We start from the raw sequence: 21,090 nt of genomic DNA on the forward strand, positions 1-21,090 counted from the left end.
TTGCATCAACAATCCACACTTTAACCTGAAAACAAAAACTGTAAGCACTTGGGCTCTAGCTTCTGCTATCACCATGGGATGCAGTTACACTGAAGAGTATGAAGCTTCTGTATCTTCATGTGGTCAGATTAAATCGGTCCTGTGTATAACTGCCAGTAAATAACAGCAGAAATGAACTCACTGCCAATCTTTACTTACTGGGGGGCGGGGAATATTCCTAGTAAAAATATACTAGTCTACATTTAATTCATCTTATTCATCCTATCCTTTTCAAATATTAAGTAGTAAAAATCAACCTAAGGCACAGAACCAAGCGATGTCTTTTGTCTTGGCTTCTACTTCTCATGAAATTTAAAGATACAAAAGGTCACCAAAGTATAAAGTTTATTTGTGACTAACAAATAACTGAAGCAACTTCTATTTTCTAAGGAACAGAAAACACCTAGTAAGGCTAAATGGTTATCTCAAATGGTAACAATAATCACAAGTGAGAAATAGAACTAGATTTTTGTAAAAGAAAGAAAAGTTTTAACATGTCTCAACAGCACCAATTATCCTCCAAAAATTACTGAGCCTATTTTAACACCTCAGTTTTTAAACAAGGACCAATATTTTCTAATTATAATATTTTTTAAAAATCTTGAGTAAATTACCCTGTTTTTCTTTCAAAGGAACAATATTCTGTAATTTTCTGCTCCCTCAAACTTAAAACTTTGCCTTAACGTCAACCAATTTCTGTATTTAAACTTCTGTAAAAACTTCTTTACTCTGTTCCGAACTTACACATGCAAGGCAATGACTGGGCAAGCAGTATATCATCTCAGGTAGAAAATCTAAAACATTATAGGATTTTTAAAAAATGTAAAACAGCATTTAAAAGAATCCCTATTAAAACAAGCTAACATTCTATATGTATAATTTACAAACTAATAAAGAAAGTACTTACCTGAAATAAGAGCTACATGTTGCAAGAACCATCTTATGACAAGGGAATTCAGTGCCCTCAACAACTAACACTATATCAGTAAACAACTGTTGTTCATAAAACAGCTTCAACTGTTCCAGCAAGGACACAGCATATTCAGTATTGATCTGCCTCTCGTCTTGAGTGGACATGACTGTATTCCATTAATAGCTCTCGAAACAGATTAGAAAAGTCAATCTTACTGATGGAAGGTCAAGTGAATACTTCTGAAATAAAGAAGCAAGTCTGTTTGCTGTTATCTGTAACATTCAGAGCCAAGACGGACTTTCACTAAGGAATATCTTGTGACAGCCTTAGAATCACTTCTAGGTCATCCTCTGTTGGTCAGGTTCTTCAGGGTTTTTCAACACGAAAACTGGCTGCAGACATCCTGCTCAAAACTGCAACTGTGCAGCTCATGAGCTAAAGAAAAAAGTTCACGAGGTAGGTTCTGTGGCAACATCCTATGTTTAGTGGATCCTCTGCATTAACTAAAAAGAAAAAATGTTTAGTTAGAATACCTAGGCCAGTATACTCCTAGAAAATAATGTTTTAAATGGCAGCCTTAAATATAGATAAGATTTACTTGAAATTCAACTTTTAGACACTACCATAAAAATAAAACATGAGAAGAATGAACATTTTAACAATTTACTAAATTTAAAATAAAAACACTGAAGGAAATTTGCCTTCAATACAAAATGTAAGCATCACAAAAAACAAGAAACACATATATAAGCACATTTTCAAGTTTTTTAACAATAAATAAATTACCAAAGCCAGATCTCCCAGGTACTTATTTAGTTCCAACATGTGAACATAATTTAAAGGAAAAAAACAAAAAATAAAAAAGCTTCTTGCAGAGATTTCACTCTTTGAATGTATTTTAAATACTTTTTTTTTTTTTTTTTTTTTGACAGGCAGAGTGGACAGTGAGAGAGAGAGAAAGATCTTCCTTTGCCGTTGGTTCACCCTCCAATGGCCACTGCGGCCGGCACGCTGTGGCCAGCGCACCGCACTGATCCGATGGCAGGACCCAGGTACTTATCCTGGTCTCCCATGGGGTGCAGGGCCCAAGCACTTGGGCCATCCTCCACTGCACTCCCGGGCAACAGCAGAGAGCTGGCCTGCTAGAGGGGCAACTGGGACTAGAACCCGGTGTGCCGGCGCCGCAAGGTGGAGGATTAGCCTAGTGAGCCGCGGCGCCGGCCTTTAAATACATTCTAAAATGCTTCATATTTAATTGAAATCAAAATATTCAGTAACAGATTAAACTGTTTATTTCTAAAGTATGAGCTATATATTTTTAAAATTTAAAGTTCAATCCTGTATATGTAATTTCTCTTCGTAGTTGTCCCTTTCTAGAAGTCCTTATGAATAAGAGTATAATTTTACTGAAAAAACATAAAACACGATTAAATGGAGAAATACAAACACGGTACTTTAAAGCAGGGAAGACCAGTTTATTTCAACAAATATCTTGGAACAAATGTAACCACTCAAGGGGAAAAAAATCCTTGATTTTAGTCATATTGCATACTATTCATCAAAAAAGTCCAGCTGAAACAAACTTCAAAATGTTACTTGGAACTCAGTATTTACAACATATGGCAAAGGAACCACAAACCAGGAAAAGAGGGAAAACTCCAACAGAAACACTACTAATACAGTAACTATAAAAACTATCACCTGTTTTCTCATTAGATGATACTTAGCTCCTTCCCATTTCCAGAAAGTCAAGTGACTTTTGACATGAAACTTATATAATATAAATACAACCATCACTGCAACCACTAGTATTTTTCCTCACAAAATATTCATTATTTCAAAGAGAAGATCACACTGAACTTTCCTACCAAACTACACTATTAGGCCAACTGCTAACTTGATACGGATGTCAAGTTTCCAGTCAAGTTAACTATGGAAGTAACTAAAACAGGTGCAAAGGGAGACAGACTGAGACTTTGGGTCATTTAAGGTAATGACTTTGCTCTTCCACAACTGAAAGTAATACTACAAATCTGAGCTCTACTTCAATCTCTGAGGTTAATAATATCTAAAATCACTGACTACTTCCATACATTAATAATACAGCAAGGCCCAGGTCAACAAGGGTATTAGAAAACAATCATTCTTACACAGGAGAGAAGTTGATACATACCCACAATCCTTTATTCAAACTCTGTTTCGAAATTTAGAATTCCTCAGATTTTACAAAGGTAAAGTGACTCATACATTAATACATTACAAAACCCTCTCAAGGGTCTGGGTCTGCACTCCATAACTGAACACATAATCATCTCTTAGGGAAATTTGAACAGTGAAAAAGACAAAGCCTCATGTTACTTCAGGTCAAGTTTTGCTAGTGATGAGTTGTTTTTTAATTTTTGAGTTTTCACAGCTTTTTAAATTTTAGAATTGCAGATAAGGTACAAAGACATAATACTTGGCACTGTAAGTGCTTAAAACCTTCTAACCTATCATTTGTATCTCTAGAAATTTCTTACAGAAATGTAGTAATAAATTCAAAGTCCCAACCCCAACTGCAGGACCCAAAACTGTCTCCATCTATGTTTAAAATGTGTAAAAGCCAGTGGTGACTTAGGGCAAGTCAGATTTAGAGTACAATGTTAGACTCTAGAATTTCTTGCAGGAAAGTTGTTACAGGGTTATTTTTAATATTTATTTATTTACTTGAAAGGCGGTTAGCTAAAGTTTGTGATCTTCCATCTGCTGGCTCACTACTCCCCAAATGGCCGAAATGGGGGGGAGGGGGCGGCCCAAGCTGGAGCCAGGAGCCAGGAGCCAGGAGCCAGGCACTCTGTTCCATTCTCCCACATAGGTGTCAGGGCCCAGGTATTTGTGCCATCTCATGCTGCTTTCTCAGGCACATTAACAAGGAACTGAACTGGAAGTGGAGAGCTGGGACTGGACCTGGGGCCCATACGGGATGCCCCGTCCCAGGTGACAGCTTAACCGCTGTGAGAAATTGCTGGGCTCCACACGCAGGTTTATTTCATTAACCTAATAATGATATGACCTGACTTTTTACAGAGTATTTTTGGACCCACTAAATTTATGTCTGGATTTGATCTGATTTTTGAAATCATATACATGAAACCATATTAAAACATCTGAGGTCTACTTTTAGAAAATCACACAGCAGTAATAATCATTAATACTGCTCTTACTAGATTCCCCTATTTCTTACTCTCTTTTTTAATCCCAGGTACATTTTCTTCCACATAGATATCCTAAACTAAAAATTTTAGGAGCCAGTGTAGTGAGTAAAGCTGCATCTCCTATGTGTGCCAGTCTGTGTCCAGGCTGCTCCACTTCTGATCCAGTTCTCTACTAATGATCTGGGGAAAACAGGGAAAGATGGCAAGTGTTTGGGCCACTGCCACCTACATAGGAGACCTGGAAGAAGCTCCTAGCTCTGGCCTGACCCAGTACCCCAGTCCCAGCCATCGCGGCCACAACCAGCAAATAGAAGATCTGTCTGTCTCCTCCCTCCCTCTGAAACTCTTTCAAATAAATAATCTTTTAAAACAAATTTATTTTGGGTTGGCACCCCATATGGGTGCTGGTTCAAGTCCCAGTTGCTCCTCTTCCCATCTGGCTCCCTGCTAACAAGCCTGGGAAAGCAGTGGAACATGGCCCAAGTGGGAGACCCAGAAGAAGTTCCAGGCTGGCCTAGCCCTAGCCATTGTGGCCATTTGGGAAGTGAACCAGTAGATGGAAGACTGATCTCTCTCTCTCTTCTCTCTCTCTAGCTCTGCCTTTCAAATAATAATAGTAATCTTTAAAAGAGTTATTTACTAATTTGAAAGGCAGAGTTACAGAAGCAGAGAGAGAGAGAGAGAGAGAGAGAAAATGTCTTCCATCTACTGGTTCACTCTCCAGATGGCAGCAATAGCCAAAGTAGGCCAATCCAGAGTCAGGAGCCTCTTCCAGTTCTCCCAGGTGGGTGCAGGGGCCCAAGGATTTGGGCCATCCTCTACTGCTTTCCCAGGCCATGGCAAAGAGCTGGAAAGGAAGTGGAGCAGCCAGCACTGCAGGAGGCGGCTTTACTCATTATGCCACGGCCACTGGCCCCAAATAAATAAATCTTAAAAAAAAAAAAAAAAATCATTTTAAAGGGGCAGGCATGATGGGGCAGGTTAACCCACCACCTATGGAGCTAGCACCCTATGTGAACATCAGGTTTAAGTCCTGGTCACTCCATTTCTGATCCAGCGCCCTGCTAATGCACCTGAGGAAAGCAGCAGAAGATGGCCCAAGTCCTTGAGCCCCTACCACTCACGTGGGAGACCCAGATAGAGTTCCAGGCTCCTGGATTTGGCCTGGCCAAGCCCAGGTTGTTGCAAAGCAGCCATCTGGGGAGTTAATCAGTGGATGAAAGATCTCTGCCTCTCCCTGTACCTCTGCCTTTCAAATAAAAACTACCTTAAAATAGGCACAAAAAAAGTCACTCATTCACTAAGTAAAAGAACCTAATGAATCAAACAGATTATATCCAATTAAAAATAAAATTAAGTCTCACCTCTTGGGTATACACACTTCAAAATATATTAACTAAAAACATGAAAGGTGCAAAGTTTAGGATGACAAACCAAAAACCTTCAAAAATGCCCGTAACAGAAACATTTTCTATAGCAAGATTCCTTCTCTCCTAAAAACAAAACTTGAAATAGACATACTACTCTAAAAAATTTCACAAAATCTCTATATTGCTTAATTATCAAGAAATTTGACACATTCTACATGTGGTTTTTTTGGTTTTTTTTTTTTTTTGACAGGCAGAGTGGACAGTGAGAGAGAGAGAGTCAGAGGGAAAGGTCTTCCTTTGCTGTTGGTTCACCCTCCAATGGCCGCCACGGCTGGCACGCCGCGCTGATCCGATGGCAGGAGGCAGGTACTTATCCTGGTCTCCCATGGGTGCAGGGCCCAAGTACTTGGGCCATCCTCCACTGCACTCCCGGGCCACAGCAGAGAGCTGGCCTGGAAGAGGGGCAACCGGGACAGAATCCAGCGCCCCAACCGGGACTAGAACCCGGTGTGCCGGCGCCGCAAGGCAGAGGATTAGTCTAGTGAGCCGCGGCACCGGCCCATATTTTGTTTTCAATAATTATACTGCTTTATGTTATCACTCTATACCTAAATTAGCTTCAAGAAGCCACATATCTTATTCGTAGATGTTAGTCTTCTCTGATTCTCAGATATCAAGGAATGTTTACTTAAATATGATTTAACAAATGTTTATTGATTACTTATGTGTCAGTCACTGTACCTTAAGTACTCAGATTGCAAGCTGCCAACTGTGGCTCCAAGACATCAAGTGCATTTACTCTTACAACAGCTAAAATCATAAAATCAATTATTCTATACAACCTCAAAAGCCACTAGAGACAAATGAACAAAGGAAGCAAAGTATATTTTTGTTAAAATCTGTTTTGATTTCTAGCTTCTAAACTTTTATTTTTAAAACTGACTTGAAAGGCAAAGATTCCCTCCCCAAATATCCACTGCAGCCAGACCTCAATCTAGGTCTCCTTTATGTGTGTGGCAGGGACCCAAGTAACTGAGCCCTCTCCTGCTGCCTCCAGGGTGCACATAAGCAGGAAGCTGGAATTGGAAATAGAGCCAGGACTCAAACCCAAGGACCCTGATATAGGATACGGGAACCACAAATGGCATCTTAACCAACACACCAAACATCTTTCTCTCATTTCCAAACCTTTGATAGACACATGAGAGAAATCTTATGCCTTACCAAAACAGAAACCATTGGAGGGTGGGGGACAGGCGCTGTGGCACAGCAGGCAAATCTGCCACCTGCAGTGCCAGCATCCCATATGGGCTGCCTGTTTTGAGTTCCAGCTGTTCCACTTCTGATCTAGCTCTCTGCTATGGCCTGGAAAACAGCAAAAGATGGCCTAAATCTTTGGGCACCTGCACCCGCATGGGAGACCTGGAAGAAGCTTCTGGCTCCTTGCTTTGGATTGGCTCTGCTGCGGCAGCTGCCATTTATGTATTTATTTGAGAAGCAGAGTTACAGAGAGAGGGAGAGATAGAGAGAAAGGTCTTCCATTGGCTGGTTCATTCCCCAAATAGCCACAACAGCTGGAGCTGGGCAGATCTGAAGCCAGGAGCTTCTTCTGGATCTTCCACATGGGTGCAGGGGCCCAAGCACTTCAGCCATCTTCCACTGCTTTCCTAGGCCATAAGTAGAGAGCTGGATAGGAAGAAGAGCAGCCAGGACTCAAACCGGCGCCTCCATGGGATGCCAGCACCGGCCCCTACTTTCTCTCTTCCAAGATTTATTTGAAAGGCAGAGTGATACAGAGAAATCTTCCCACTGATTCAGTCCCCAATGGTCCCAATAGCCAGGTCTGAGTCAGGCAGAAGCCAGGAACCAAGAGCTCCATCCTGGTCTCCCAAAAGTGTTGCAGGGAACCAAGTACTTGGGTCATCTGCTACCTTGCCATCACATTAGGAAGCTGCATGAGAAGTGCAGCAGCCAGGACTTGAGCCAGTACTCAGATCCAGTATGCTGGCATCACAACGTCAGCCCCTCCAATCTCTTTAGACTACTTTTTTTTTTTTTTCCAGGGACTAAAATATGTACCTTCAGTTGGTTTTACCAGAATAAAGTTTCCCTCCAGATCACAAAGTAAGAAAAAGCATAAGTCTTAAATTCCCAAAAACTAAATAAAATATAATTCTTAGTTTAATTTGTAGATATTCCACTGTTCTTAACGGAAATATCCTAACATCTCTCACACAACTGCATTTCTCAACTTCTGCTAGGTCAATGGACTCCTGAAATATCTATTCCTTCTAACTATAGGTACTCTTTATTAAGATTAAATACATGTCTTCCCCAAGATAACTTGTTGGAAAAAAAAATCCATGAGCAAAATATATTGCAGATTCAAAAATACTGAAATTGGGGCTGGCACTGTGGCATAGCGGGTAACGCCACACCTGCAGTGCCAGCATCCCATATGGGAACCAGTTCGAGTCCTGGCTGCTCCACTTCAGATCCAGCTCTCTGCTACAGCCTAGGAAAGCAGCATTTGATGGCCCAAGTCCTTAGGCCCCTGCACCCACGTGGGAGACCCAGAAGAAGCTCCTGGCCCCTGGCTTCAGACCCGGCGCTGCTCCAGCCATTGCAGCCATCTGGGGAGTGAACCAGCAGATGGAAGACCTCTCTCTCTGCCTCTCATAAAAATAAATCTTAAAAAAAAAAGCAGAAATTAAAAAAAAAATACTTAAATTATGTTCTACTACTACAGTACACACTTGAAAAACAGATTGTGTAAGACAATATTTGTTTCAATACATTTAAAGAGGATCCTTTCTGTGGTTTGTAAAGATGTTTCCAACTGGTGTTCACATGACTGTGTGAGATGTGCCTCCCTTTAAACCTTGTTAGACGCCAGCACATGACCCATTTGATATGAATGAATACACTTAAGAAGCACACAGATTCATTAGATCAATCAAGGGCCAGAAACTGGGAATTCAATGTTACATGTCACACTTCTTTGTACCAGGTACTTCAAGATCAATAGGAAAGTCCTGTATTTAAAACTAATCATCAGAACAGACTCCACAGAAAAACACTGAAAAACAGAAACTAGCATTAAGTATTAAATGGGAGTCACACAAACAAAAATGAGATGAAATTCAATACTAAAAAAATGCAATGTACTGACATAAAGACTGTGAATATTCCTACTCCTTTTCCTAAATCCTGGACTCAATTCAATGTTTTTGATGCATGTGCTTGATGGCAGAGAATTCGTGAAGAAAAAAGTTACAATCCAACATAGGCTGAGATCCTTCTCTACCGACCTACTGATTTTCTGCTAATTAGCAGAGGACAAAGAACTACTTATCTTTAAAATCTAAGGTCCTCCTATAGAAATTTTAATTAAAAAAATTAAGAGAACAGCAAAAATTTTGCTTCAAATGATTTTCTCTGGGATAGCCAAGTCTCCAAGTACAACTGAGTGAATTCTACCATATAAAACTTTCAAGGCAAACAGTTATTAAATGATCATCAGGAATCAGTCAACAATCTGTAGTAACAGATATTTTACTTAAAAATCTGAAATGCTTGCTATGGAAAATTATCTCAACAGACTTTTGTAGCCTTTTAAAGTGGCTACAAAATAATCTTTGTAGAACACCAATCTGATTTTTCAATTTCATTATAAAATCTGAAATGTAGAAAAATAGAACTTTCAAATTAGGGCCAGTGTTGCAACGTAGCAGTATCCCATACGCCTGCAGCAGCAGCATCCCACATGGGTGCCAGTTTGAGTCCGGGCTGCTCCCATTTCAACACAGCTTTATGCTGCCTGGGAAAGCGGCAGTGGATGAAACAAGTGCCTGGGCCCTTATTACCCATGTGGAAGACCCAGAAGCTGCTCCTGGCTTCTGCCTAGCCCAGCCCTGGCCACTGTAACCAGAAGATGGAAGATCCCTCTCTTTTGTAATTCTTTCAAAATAAATAAATAAACCTTAAAAAATAAATAAATAAAGTAGTTGGGTCCCAGCCATCCTGGAGAGGCTTAGACTGATGTTCCAGGTTCCAATCTTCAGTGTGGCCCAGCCCTGGCTGTTGAGTCAATTAGGAAAGAAGACTAGTGGCTGGGGGATGGACTTCTCTGTCTCTGCCTTTCAAATAAAAAAATTTTTTTTGAAATAAAGCAATTACATAGCAGGGATGAACCAGTGATAGAAAGGTCTCTGGCTGGCGCCGTGGCTCACTAGGCTAATCCTCCACCTTGCGGCGCCGGCACACCGGGTTCTAGTCCCGGTCGGGGCGCCGGATTCTGTCCCGGTTGCCCCTCTTCCAGGCCAGCTCTCTGCTGTGGCCCGGGAGTGCAGTGGAGGATGGCCCCCCATGGGAGACCAGGATAAGCACCTGGCTCCTGCCATCGGATCAGCGCAGTGCGCTGGTTGCAGTGCGCTGGCCGTGGCGGCCATTTGAGGGTGAACCAAGGGCAAAGGAAGACCTTTCTCTGTTTGTCTCTCTCACTGTCCACTCTGCCTGTCAAAAAAAAAAAAAAAAAAAAGAAGAAGAAGAAGAAGAAGAAGAAAGAAAGGTCTCCTGCCAGGAGGCTCAGTAGGCTATTTGTCATTATCTGCAGGAAGCACTTCCAAGTTACTTAAGGGGTCTTGCATCCACCAGCACAATACAGATTAAATACCAACTCAGAAGATTAAAAACTTGTTGAAAAGAATCCAAGGCATTCTGTATTTCAAGCACTACAAAAAAAAAAAGTAAATAAGAAGTACTAAAAAATAAGAGTATGAACTCAAATTACTACTTGATTTGAAAGCCCAGTTCTGCAACTCTTTCAGCTGTTGACTTTTGTTGTTCTGTTGAACTTATCTGAGAAGCAGAGACAGAGTGAGTCCTGTCTGTGGGCTCACTCCCCAAGTGCCAGCATCATCCCAGGGAATGCAATCCAGGTCTCCTCCATGGGCTGCAGGGGCCCAGTTGTCTGAAACATCACCACTGCCTCCAGGGTCAGCATTAGCAGGAAACCACAGTCAGGGAATCTGGTTATCAAACCCAGGTTATCAAGATGTGGGGCATGGGCATCTTCACCACTAGGCTAACTAACCACTCACCCCATGTGACCTTTTATAAGTTACTCTCTGTATCTCAGTGTTCTCATCTGTAAAATGCGAATAAAAATAAAATTCTCAATGAACTGTCCCAGGATTAAATGAGTTTCATACTTGAAACAGGCCCGGACACATGGCACTACTACATCAACATCTGCAATTGCTTTTTTAAATCCACTCACTGATGAGGCTTCTGCAGAACTCTACTCCCAAACCTCCACAGGTCTACAGATTCCAATTACAAAGTTTTAACACTCCAAAAATAGCTCTTTTATCCAGGCTAAAGACATTTTACATCAGAGAAATTCATTCAGTTTTCAGAGAATATTTTTATGTTACAAATCATAAAACAAACCAACCCAACAAAGACTAACCTTGAGAATGCTGACATCATTGCAAAAAAACACTAAATGAGAGCCAGAATAGTACCAGAAGTAAAACAAACCTTTTTTTCATTTCAATGACATAGGTTTCTCTTCTCTTTTGGGAGGACAAAATATTGGTGCCAGAAACAGTTTGCTTTCAAGTTATCAAAACAACCCTGACAGTTGAGAATGTTTGGAAAAGACTGTTTGCTTTTTAGATTGTCAACTGCTACACACACAGAATTTTCTGGAACTGTGGCAAGTGCCAATGAAACAACACCTTGCCTTTTGAAGAATTTATCAAGTTTGATCAATTTCAGCATAAGGTCCCCACTCTAAGCAAATTCAGAGCTTAGGTCTCTTCCCATGTTACCTCTCCAACAATACTGAAAAGACAACATAGCACCATCAGGTTAATTATGCTCAGTACCCTATGTAAATTTAGGTTACAAATAGAAGCTTCTGTAGTACATTATGATTAATAAGTTATCTCACTTTTAAAAATTAAAAAGATAAAGGAAAGGCCACCTGTGACATAATTATAGGGGTATAGTATGTCTTTTATTTTGGGTATCACTTTTCTTTTTTACTCTCAGTTCTGCAGTGACTTACTATAAAACCTGGGAAAGGTAGTCCAATGCAAAATTGATCCAAACTTCTTAACTGGTGCTTAAATTTTTTCACCAAGTCAATGATTTCTTCAATCACCATACTAGAAAAAATAGTTCCTAGATATTCAAACATTCTATATGAGGCCATGCAATGCATAATCACTTACTGATTATGATTACTGAATTTTCCATTTCTTTCAGAAAGAATGAAGGTGAATGAAGGTAAATGTCTTAGTCCCTGGTACCACGAAGCTACAAGTCACCACTTGTCAGAGGTCTGGGAGTGCGTTAGGAAAGGGTAAAAACTCATTAAATGATGGTATTTTCTAAAACTCTCCTACAATAACCCATTCTTCCACAAACAATCTAGGTTTGGCACACTTCTGTCAAGAGGAGTATTCTTCATATACCTAAAAAAGTATTTTAAATCAACCCATCGCTCCTAATGCTCCAAGTTACTTTAAATTATTTGATTTATTCAAACTCTAGAAAACTGAGATAACCGTGAAGAATTTTGAAATTTTCCTTCATAGAGTTTACAACAGCATGACCAATGTTTTTGTTTAGGATCACTTGTCTTACTAATGTGGGCAAGGGAAAAAAAAAGCAAATTAAATGTCTAACTTTTGGAAAAGCCAAGATATCTTTTGCTTTCTAGACTGCATCCAAGCCTCTAGGAATTAAACACGTTCAGTATTCAGAATTAAGATATTATGAAAAAGCTCATTTCCACTAAAAGAAAATAAACGGAGGAGTGTGTGCTTAGTGCTGTAACTATTCCTCCCATCTCCTCACAGGCCCTTATAATAACTACAGTTACCAGGTTTTATGGTAAGTCTTCCTATGGGAGCAAACAAGGGGAAAGTGTGGAGAAAATGCAGCACACGGCAGAAACGTCTGGACTAGAGAGCATGCTCAGCAGACACAGGGTTACAGACAGATAACAACCGCTTGAGGATTTCAGGCCCGCATCTGCACTGGACCAACGAAAGATCAAAGCAAAGAAGCAAGCTTAAACACTAGTCTTCAGCCAGATGGAAAGAACAGCAAAACCCCACTGACCTGACTCTTCAGGTCCCTTACCCCAGTTCAACTAAGCCAAGTCCTCCACAGCTGCAAAACCTTTGAGGGCCATACCACTGAACTTCAGGCCAACACACGATGCAGAGGGAGCGGGAGAGACCCTGCCCTGAGGGGCCCCCTCTGTAACACACCGTAACGGTAGCCAGAGCGCACTGCTGATGGGGTTCTGCGTGCTCCGGGGCCGAGGGAGCCAGTACAGATTCATGGACAAACAACACGTGACCAGTCCAGCCCCTACACTTTCCCCAGCCTAATTGATACAGAAGACGGTTCCCCAAAACACACCCATGTATTACAGCTAATTTCACATTCTGAACTCTTTTCCCTGTTTTCACTCAAGGGGGCCGTCGAAGAAACCCACGGAGTGGACATTCCGCCCCCTGTGAGGTAGCTTTGAAGAGAGATCTGAGATTGCTAAGCAAGGGGGAAAAACGGAAACGTTAATTCAAAACAACTGCCCAAAGCCGAGCAGGAGCGCCTCCCGCTCCCCGGCCTCGCGAGTCGGAGGGAAGGGAGGGGGTCGAGTGCAAGCGAGTGAACGATTGCACAGTCTAAAGTCAACACGGCCGTGCTTCTCCCTTTCAAAGGGCGGCCACAACGGGGACTCCGCGATCCCAACACCTCGCTCGGTAGCTTCAGATGGACTTGAGGGACAAACACGTAAGGAACCGGCTGCCCTGCCCTGCCCTGCCCTGCCCGCGCGGCCCACTCCGCCAGGGCTTCGGGGAGCCGCCGTCCTCTCGGCACCCGGGCCGGGGCGCCGCCCGAGAGACCCGCGCCCGGGCCGGAAACGCCCCGGCCGACCCCTCGCCGCGCCCCGGGAGTGCAGAGGGCGGCGCCGGCCGCTCGCGCCCCTCCCCCGCCCGCGGCGGAAGCGCCTCGGGTTTGAAAGATGCCGCGGCCCGCCGAGCCACAAAGGGCTGAGCGCCCCCTCCCGCCGCAGCCCTGCTCCTCCGACCCCCCCACCCCGACCCCGACCCCGACCCGCGCGCCGCCGGCTCACCGGAGTCGCTCAGCCCCGAGGGGTGCGAGACGGCCCCCAACAACACCGGGAGCGGCGGGGGCGTGGCCCTCCCGCCGCGGCCAGGACCCGGGTCTCGCCGCCGCCGCCGCCTCTTCCTTCCGGTTGCGCCTCGACTCTCCCCGCCCCGCTCGGTCAGCCCGGCGCGGAAAGCAGCGTCCTTTGCGGGCGCCGCCACACACTCCTCCAGGGCCCGACCACCGCCAGACTCCTCCCCCGGGAGCCGCACCGCCTCGTCAGCCCCGGGCCGCGAGACGCCCGGCTCGCCGCCCGCGCCGCGCCCCGCCCCCGCCGCGCACTCGCGCCCTCCGCCGCGGCCCGGAAACGCGCGGGCCGCGGACCGTTGGCCGCCCGCGGGCGCGCCCGCCCCTCGCTCCGCTTCCCTCCCCTCCGCTCGCGCGCGCCCGCCGCCGCTGCCGGCCACTTCGCAGTTTCCCGGGTTCCCGAGACCATCCCCCGCCCCCCGCCCGCTCTCCGGCTTACCCCGCCCTCTTCCTCTGCCGGATCCCACCGGAAAGCCCAAACAATTGGGGCCGCGCAGGCGCGGGAGGGGAAACGGAAAGAGCAGGCCGGGCGGGGGCGGCGCGCGGTGACGGCGAGCGTAATTGAAGGGGGTTCCCGGGAAGGTCAGGGAGAGCCCGCGGAGGGCGCATGCGCGGGGGCCCGCGCGCGGGCTGTGGCGCGAGACCCCGCGATCGGTGTGTGGAGGGGAAGGGCGAGGCCGGCGGAGTCTAGGCAGCCAGCCAGCCAGCCAGCCAGTTCTATTCCCCGGGCCCTGTGGCGTGGCCCCTCGAGTACAGCGATAGCTGTGGGCTGCGCCGGGGTGGAGAGGGATCCGCTCGGACCAAGCGGTACCCGCGCGAGGGAGGGAGAAGTCTGGGGGCGCTGGGGCCCCCCTCTCCTCAGCCCCTGCTCTCCAGGACACGCCCGCTGCTCCCCGAAGCCCGCTCGTTTTCCCACCGAGGCGGAGGACAAACTCCAGAGCAGCACCGGAAGGGGCCCGCGGCTCGCGCGGGAGGGTGCGGGGGCGACGCTCGCGCCCCGCGGCCCGCAGTCGGTTTCTGCTGCATTGCGGCGACTCCCACCCCCGCCCCAGCGAGTTCCAAAGGCGCACCTTCAGCTGTGCTGCAGGAGGCCGAGCGTTTGTAGCAAGCAAATGGCCGTGGCCCTGGCGAGGCGCAGCCTGTGAGCACCCGGGAGGCTGTCGATTTGCTAGGAGTTATTCATGGATCAGAAAGTTGTCGGAAATGCCCACACAGACTCCACCTACCTTCCTGACTTCCACTCTTGGCACGAGCCCCGTCGGGAGAATGTAGATGACTAATTATAAACGAAAAGCTCACACAGTAGTGAAGGGAGCCTCTCCCGTGGGCTCGGCTAGATCAACAGCAGACCGAGATGTGTGCTTTCTGGAGCTACTGATGAAAGATCTGTTTTACAGTGGATTTTAGGACTAAATTCATTCAACAGATCTTGTCTGAGCAACAAATCTTTATTGAGTTCCCAGGGTGCTGGCGCTGAGCTTCATGTTTGAATGTTTTTAAGTGTTTGGAAACCAAACAATGAAGAAGCCTTTGAAACGCAGAGGGAGAGAGAGAGAGAGAAAGATTTCCCACCTACTGGTTCACTCCCCAAATGCCCACAACAGCTAGGGATGGGCCAGGCTGTTGGTGACAGGGACCTAAGCCCTGGGGTCAACACCTGCTGTCTCCCAGGATGTGCGTTAGCAGGAAACTGGATCAGAAGCTGAGCTGGGACTCAAATCCAGAGACTTACTACGGAATACAGGAGCCCCAAGCACCATTCTCACCGCGGTACTACAACCCTAAAATCAGTTTAACAAATACTATATGCCAGGCTGGTGTGTGCTGAAAAGTCTAATCAACAACGAACAGAACCCATGGCAAGGGTTTTGTAGGCAACTGGGATCCATTTATGGTTTTTAAGCAGGAGAATGTAAGACTTGAGAAAAATAATTCGGAAGTACAGAAAATGTTGGATTGGAAGCAGATACTAAGGGAGAATGTTAAAACAGTTCAGATAGCTGTTGGAGAGAGCACAAACTAGTGTCAGAATAGGAAAGCTGAAATGGATTTGAAAACCACTTAGGTATAATAAACAAGACTTGGTTATCAAGAGGGAGAGTGAGGAAAAATGAGCCAAAGATGACAGTTTTACAGTTTGGGTGCTTAGATAATAATATCAGTAAGTATAGCAGGAGGAGGAGTATCAGGATGAAATAAAGAACGAAAAAGGTGTCATTTTAATGGCCGTACAGTTAGGAATACATTTGGGTGCAAGTAAAATAAAAGATTCCATTAGAACAGTTTAAGCTGGAGGCCGGCAATGTGGCATAGTAGGTTAAGCCTCTGCCCGTGGTCTTCCATACGAGCACCAGTTCACGTCCTGGCTGCTCTTCCAATCCAGCTCTCTGCTATGGCCTGGGAAAGCAATAGAACATGGCCCAAATCCCTGGGCCCCTGCATCCATTGTAGCCATTTCGGGAGTGAGCCAGTAGATCCAGGATTCTCTCTTTCTCTGTCTCTCTCCCCATCTCTGTAACTCTGCCTTTCAAATAAATAAATTAATTTTTTAAAAAGTCTCGGAGAGCATCTGAATGTCAGTGGAGCCTGTAATGCCTGCAGAACTGAGAAGGCACGCTGAGACCAAAGAATGAAGAAGAGAGCTCCATAGAGGAATAAAAGAGATCGAGGAACCACTGTACTCCAAAAGCTGTACCTAGGAAACATTATTTATTTATTTATTTATTCGAAAGTCAGAGCTACACAGAGAAAGGTCTTCCATCTGACGGTTCACTCCCCAATTGACCGCAACGGCCAGAGCTGTGCCGATCTGAAGCCAGGAGCCTCCTCCGGGTCTCCCACATGGGTCTCCCACGTGGGTGCAGGGGCCCAAGGACTTGGACCATTTTCTACTGCTTTCCCAGGCACATTAGCAGAGAGCTGGATTGGAAGTGGAGCAGCTGGTTCTTGAACTGGTGCTCATATGGGATGCTGGCGCTTCAGGCCAGGGAGTTAACTCCCTGCACAACAGCACCAGCCCTGAAACTTATATTTATTAAATATAAGCTTTCAAAAATCAAAGAGATCAGGTACAAGCATTTGGCATAGCAGGTGAGATGCCTCTTGGCACGCCAGCATCTCATATTAGAGAGCCTGAGTTCAAGTCCTAGCTCTACTCCCAGTCCCACCTTTGTGCTCTAAAGCAGCAGGGGATGGCTCAAGTAGTTGGTTCCCTGCTACCCATGTGGGAGACCTGGATTGAGTCACCAACACCTGGATCAGCTCCTGTCTGGCCCTGGGATCCAGCTGTTGTAGGCATTTTGAGGGTAAAACAGCAGATGGGAGATTTATCACTATCTCTGTTTCTCTGCCTCTTTACATAAATAGAAAATAAATGAGAATTTTTAAAAAAGAATAGGAGTGAGCATTGTGGCACAGCAGGGTAAGCTGCTGCTAGGAAGGCTCAAATCCAAATTGGATTGCCTGGTCTGAGTCCCAGCTATACCCTTCTAGTCCAGCCTCCTAATACTCATCCTGGGATAGAGTTCCAGAGTCCTGGCTTCAGCTTGGGTCAGCCCTGGTTGTTGTGGCATTTGGGAGTGAACCGGTGATTGGAAATCTGTCTTTGTTGTTCTGCCTTTAAAATACACATTAAAAAACAATAAAGAGGCCGGCACCGTGGCTCACTAGGCTAATCGTCCGCCTAGCGGCGCCGGCACACCAGGTTCTAGTCCCGGTCGGGGCGCCGGATTCTGTCCTGGTTGCCCCTCTTCCAGGCCAGCTCTCTGCTGTGGCCAGGGAATGCAGTGGAGGATGGCCCAAGTGCTTGGGCCCTGCAACCCATGGGAGACCAGGATAAGTACCTGGCTCCTGGCTTCGGATCAGCACAGTGCGCCGGCCGCAGCACACCGGCCGCGGCAGCCATTGGAGGGTGAACCAACGGCAAAGGAAGACCTTTCTCTCTGTCTCTCTCTCTCACTGTCCACTCTGCCTGTCAAAATAAATAAATAAATAAATAAATAACAATAAAGAGGGGCTGGTGCTGTGCCTGAAGCATCGCAGGTTCAAGACCCGGCTGCTTTCCGATCCACTTCCAATCCAGCTCTCTGCTATGACCTGGGAAAGTAGTGGAAGATGGTCCAAGTCTTTGTGCCCCTGCACCCATGTGGGAGAACCTGAAGAAGCTCCAGTACCCTGGCTTCAGATCCGCACAGCTGCAGTCGTTATAGCCAATTGGGGAATGAACCATCGGGTGGAAGACCTCTCTCTCTCTGCCTCTCCTCTGTGTAACTCTCACTTTCAAATAAATAAATCTTGGAAAAAAATAATAGAAAGCCAGAATTACAGAGAGAGAGAAGGAGAGACAAAAAGATTTTTTCAGGCTAATCCTCTGCCTGCGGCGCCAGTACCCCAGGTTTCAGTCCTGGTTGGGGTGCCGGATTCTGTCCCGGTTGCTCCTCTTCCAGTCCAGCTCTCTGCTGTGGCCCAGGAAGGCAGTGGAGGATGGCCCAAGTGCTTGGGCCCTGCACCCGCATGGGAGACCAGGAAGAAGTACCTGGCTCCTGGCTTCGGATTGGCGCAGTGCCGGCCGTAGCGGCTATTTGGGGGGTGAACCAACGGAAGGAAGACCTTTCTCTCTCTTTCTCTCTCTCTCTCTCTCTCTCTCACTGTCTAACTCTGCCTGTCCAAAAAAAAAAAAAAAAAAAAAAAAAAAAAAGAGAGAGAGAGAGAGAGAGGGGTTTTTGTCCACTGTTTCACTCCCCAAATTGCCTCAATGGGGAGGGCTGGGCCAGGCCAAAGCCAGGAGCTAGGAGTTTCTTCCAGTCTTCCAAGTGGGTGCAGTGGCCCAGCAACTTGGGCCATCTTCTGCTGCTTTCTCAGGCGCATTAGCAGGGAGCAGGGTCAGAAGTGGAGCAGTTGGTATCCATATGGGATGCTGGCACTGTAGGCCTCAGTTTAACCAGCTGCACCACAGACCTGGACCTGCATACAGTACTTTCATTTCATAACCTTTATCATGATTATAATTCAATGATTTTTATGAGGTAAGCTTTCTGAGAACAGAAAGTACTTTTCCATCTTACAGACTCCAGTTTTACAGTTCTGGTCTAGGAACTTGTAAGCATTTGGTGATTGAGTGAGTTCACAGGCCATGGCTGGGACATGGCATACAAGTAAGAGGTTAACTGGAGAGGAAACAAGGGATAGATGCAGATCATGAAAGACCTTATGTGTTAAGTCTGGATTTATTCTTTTTTTTAATTTTTTTTATTTGACAGGTAGAGTTATAGACAGTGGGAGAGAGAGACAGAGAGAAAGGTCTTCCTTCCGTTGGTTCACTCCCCAAATGGCTGCCATGGCCGGCGCTGCACCGATCCAAAGCCAGGAGCCAGGTGCTTCTTCCTGGTCTCCCATGTGGGTGCAGGGGCCCAAGCACTTGGGCCATCCTCCACTGCCTTCCTGGGCCACAGCAGAGAGCTGGACTGGAAGCGGGGCAGCCAGGACTAGAACCCAGCGCCCATCTAGGATGCCGGCGCCGTAGGCAGAGGCTTAACCAAGCGAGCCGCGGTGCCGGCCCATGGATTTATTCTTAAAGGTAATGAGGACCACTCAAAAACTGTCATCACTTTTGTATTTTAGGAAGATAATGTGGAAAATAGTATAAAAGAAGCAAATATGGGGCTGGCATTGTGGTGCAGTGGGTCAAGCTGCCCCTTGCAATGCCAACATCCCATATCAGAGTGCTGATTCGAGTTCTGGCTGGTCTGTTTCCAGTCCTGGCCCTGATAATGTACCTGGGAAGACAGAAGAAGATGGGGTTTGTGCCTCTCCCACCCTCCTGGGAGACCTGGTTGGGCTCTGGGCTCCAGCCTTTGGCCTGGCCAAGCCTTGGTTGTTGCAGTAATTTGGGGAGTAAACTAGCAGATGGAAGATATCTTTCTCCATCTCCCCCTCTCTGTCATTCTGCCTTTCAAATAAAAAAATAAATCTTAAAAAATAATAAATTAGAATACATAAGCACTGAACTGAATTCTATCATCATCTACCATCTAGTAGCTGTACATCCTAGCAAGTTATTTAACCTCCCTGCACCTGGTAGGTTAGAAAATGGTCATTCTATACCTTAAGATTGTATGGAAAATGCATAGCATATGCCAATCACTTAATAAATGAGAATTATTTTCAAAAATTTATTTATTTAGATATTTATTTGAAAGGCAGAGTTGACAGAGAGCCTTCATTCCATTGATTCACTCCCGAACAACTACAATAGCTAGGGTGAAATCAGGAGCCTGTAACTCTGTGTCTCCCATGTGGTGACAGAGGCCCAAGCACTTCTTCTGCCTTCCCAGGTACATTAGCAGGGAATTGGACAGGAAGCAAAGCAGCAGGACTTGAAATGGCAATCTGATATGGGGATGCCTGTGTCTCCAGTGTCAGCTTACCCTGTTGTGCCACAATGAATCCCTGATAAATTACAGTTCTTAATACTAAGGTTTTTTGGGACTGGCACTGTGCTGTAGTAGGCTAAGCCTCTGCCTGCAGCACTGGCATCCCATATGGGCAACAGTTTGTGTCCCTGCTACTCCTCTTCCAATCTAGCTCTCTGATAATAGCCTGGGAAAGCAGTAGAAGATGGCCTGAGTGTTTGGGTCCCTGCACCTATGTGGAGACCTAGAAGAAGCTCCTGGCTCCTGGCTTTGGATTGGCTCAGCTCTGGCCACTGGGGCAATTTGGGGAATGAACTAGTGGTTGGAATACCTTTCTGTCTCTTGCTCTCTCTGTAACTCAACTCTAGCTCTCAAATAAATAAATAAAATTTTTTTTAATTAATTAAGGTTTTTTTTTCTCATGTTAAACAGAATTACCAGGGCCACTGTTGTGGCATGGTGGGTTAATCTGCTGCCTCCAATGCTGGCATTTCATGTGGGTACCAATTGGAGTCTTGGCTGTTCCACTTCTGATCCAGCTCCCTGCTGATGCACCTGGGAAAGCAGCAGAGGATGACCCAAGTACATGGACCCCTCCAACCATGTGGGAGACTGAATGAAGCTCCTGTCTTGGCCTAGCCCAGCCCTGGCCATTGTGGCCATTTGGGGACTGAACCAGAGGATTGAAGATCTCTGTCTCTGCTCTCTAACTCCGCCTTTCAAATAAACAAATGTGTTTAAAAAAATAATTACCAAATGATGCCACAATTCCATGTCTAGGTATATACCCAAAGGAAGTGAAAGCAGACTTGAGCATTTATAGTGTTTTTTCACAGTAGTCAGAAGGTGGGAAAAAATGTCCATTGATGAATGAATGGACAAAATATAATGTATACACTAGACTATTATTACAATGGCATGGAATTTATTCTGCCTTTAAA

The 21,090-nt window shown here is 45.6% G+C and overlaps 1 protein-coding gene, 1 long non-coding RNA gene and 1 other non-coding gene across 10 annotated transcripts in view; 2 read left to right on the forward strand and 1 right to left on the reverse strand.

Annotated features, from left to right (window-relative positions):
* KBTBD2 (kelch repeat and BTB domain containing 2) overlaps nucleotides 1–15,094 on the reverse strand; it is a 26,692-nt gene extending 11,598 nt beyond the window's left edge. Inside the window, exons 1-2 of one of the 8 annotated variants that reach the window (XM_089315488.1) lie at nucleotides 14,966–15,094; nucleotides 947–1,455 (exon numbers count right to left, since the gene is read on the reverse strand). In XM_089315488.1, the coding sequence (XP_089171614.1) occupies nucleotides 947–1,116 (170 nt within the window). In that variant the 5' untranslated portion in view covers nucleotides 1,117–1,455; nucleotides 14,966–15,094. Of the gene's footprint in view, nucleotides 1–946; nucleotides 1,456–11,758; nucleotides 11,865–12,653; nucleotides 12,858–13,677; nucleotides 13,961–14,178; nucleotides 14,311–14,809 lie in introns of those variants that run through there. The other 7 variants (XM_008261621.5, XM_051853282.3, XM_051853281.3 and 4 more) reach the window with 7 other exon arrangements.
* On the forward strand, nucleotides 8,324–8,430 carry LOC127492720 (small nucleolar RNA U13). Its single transcript, XR_007922417.1, has one exon. It is a non-coding gene; the product is annotated as a small nucleolar RNA U13 (small nucleolar RNA).
* LOC149121776 (uncharacterized) lies at nucleotides 13,218–20,895 on the forward strand. Its single transcript, XR_016222604.1, has 2 exons — nucleotides 13,218–13,334; nucleotides 20,582–20,895. It is a non-coding gene; the product is annotated as an uncharacterized LOC149121776 (long non-coding RNA).
* Nucleotides 20,896–21,090: the final 195 nt, after the last annotated feature.

The sequence above is a fragment of the Oryctolagus cuniculus genome, chromosome 16, assembly GCF_051225735.1.
Source record: "Oryctolagus cuniculus isolate XC-2025 breed Fujian yellow rabbit chromosome 16, ASM5122573v1, whole genome shotgun sequence".
Classification (NCBI taxonomy): domain Eukaryota; kingdom Metazoa; phylum Chordata; class Mammalia; order Lagomorpha; family Leporidae; genus Oryctolagus; species Oryctolagus cuniculus.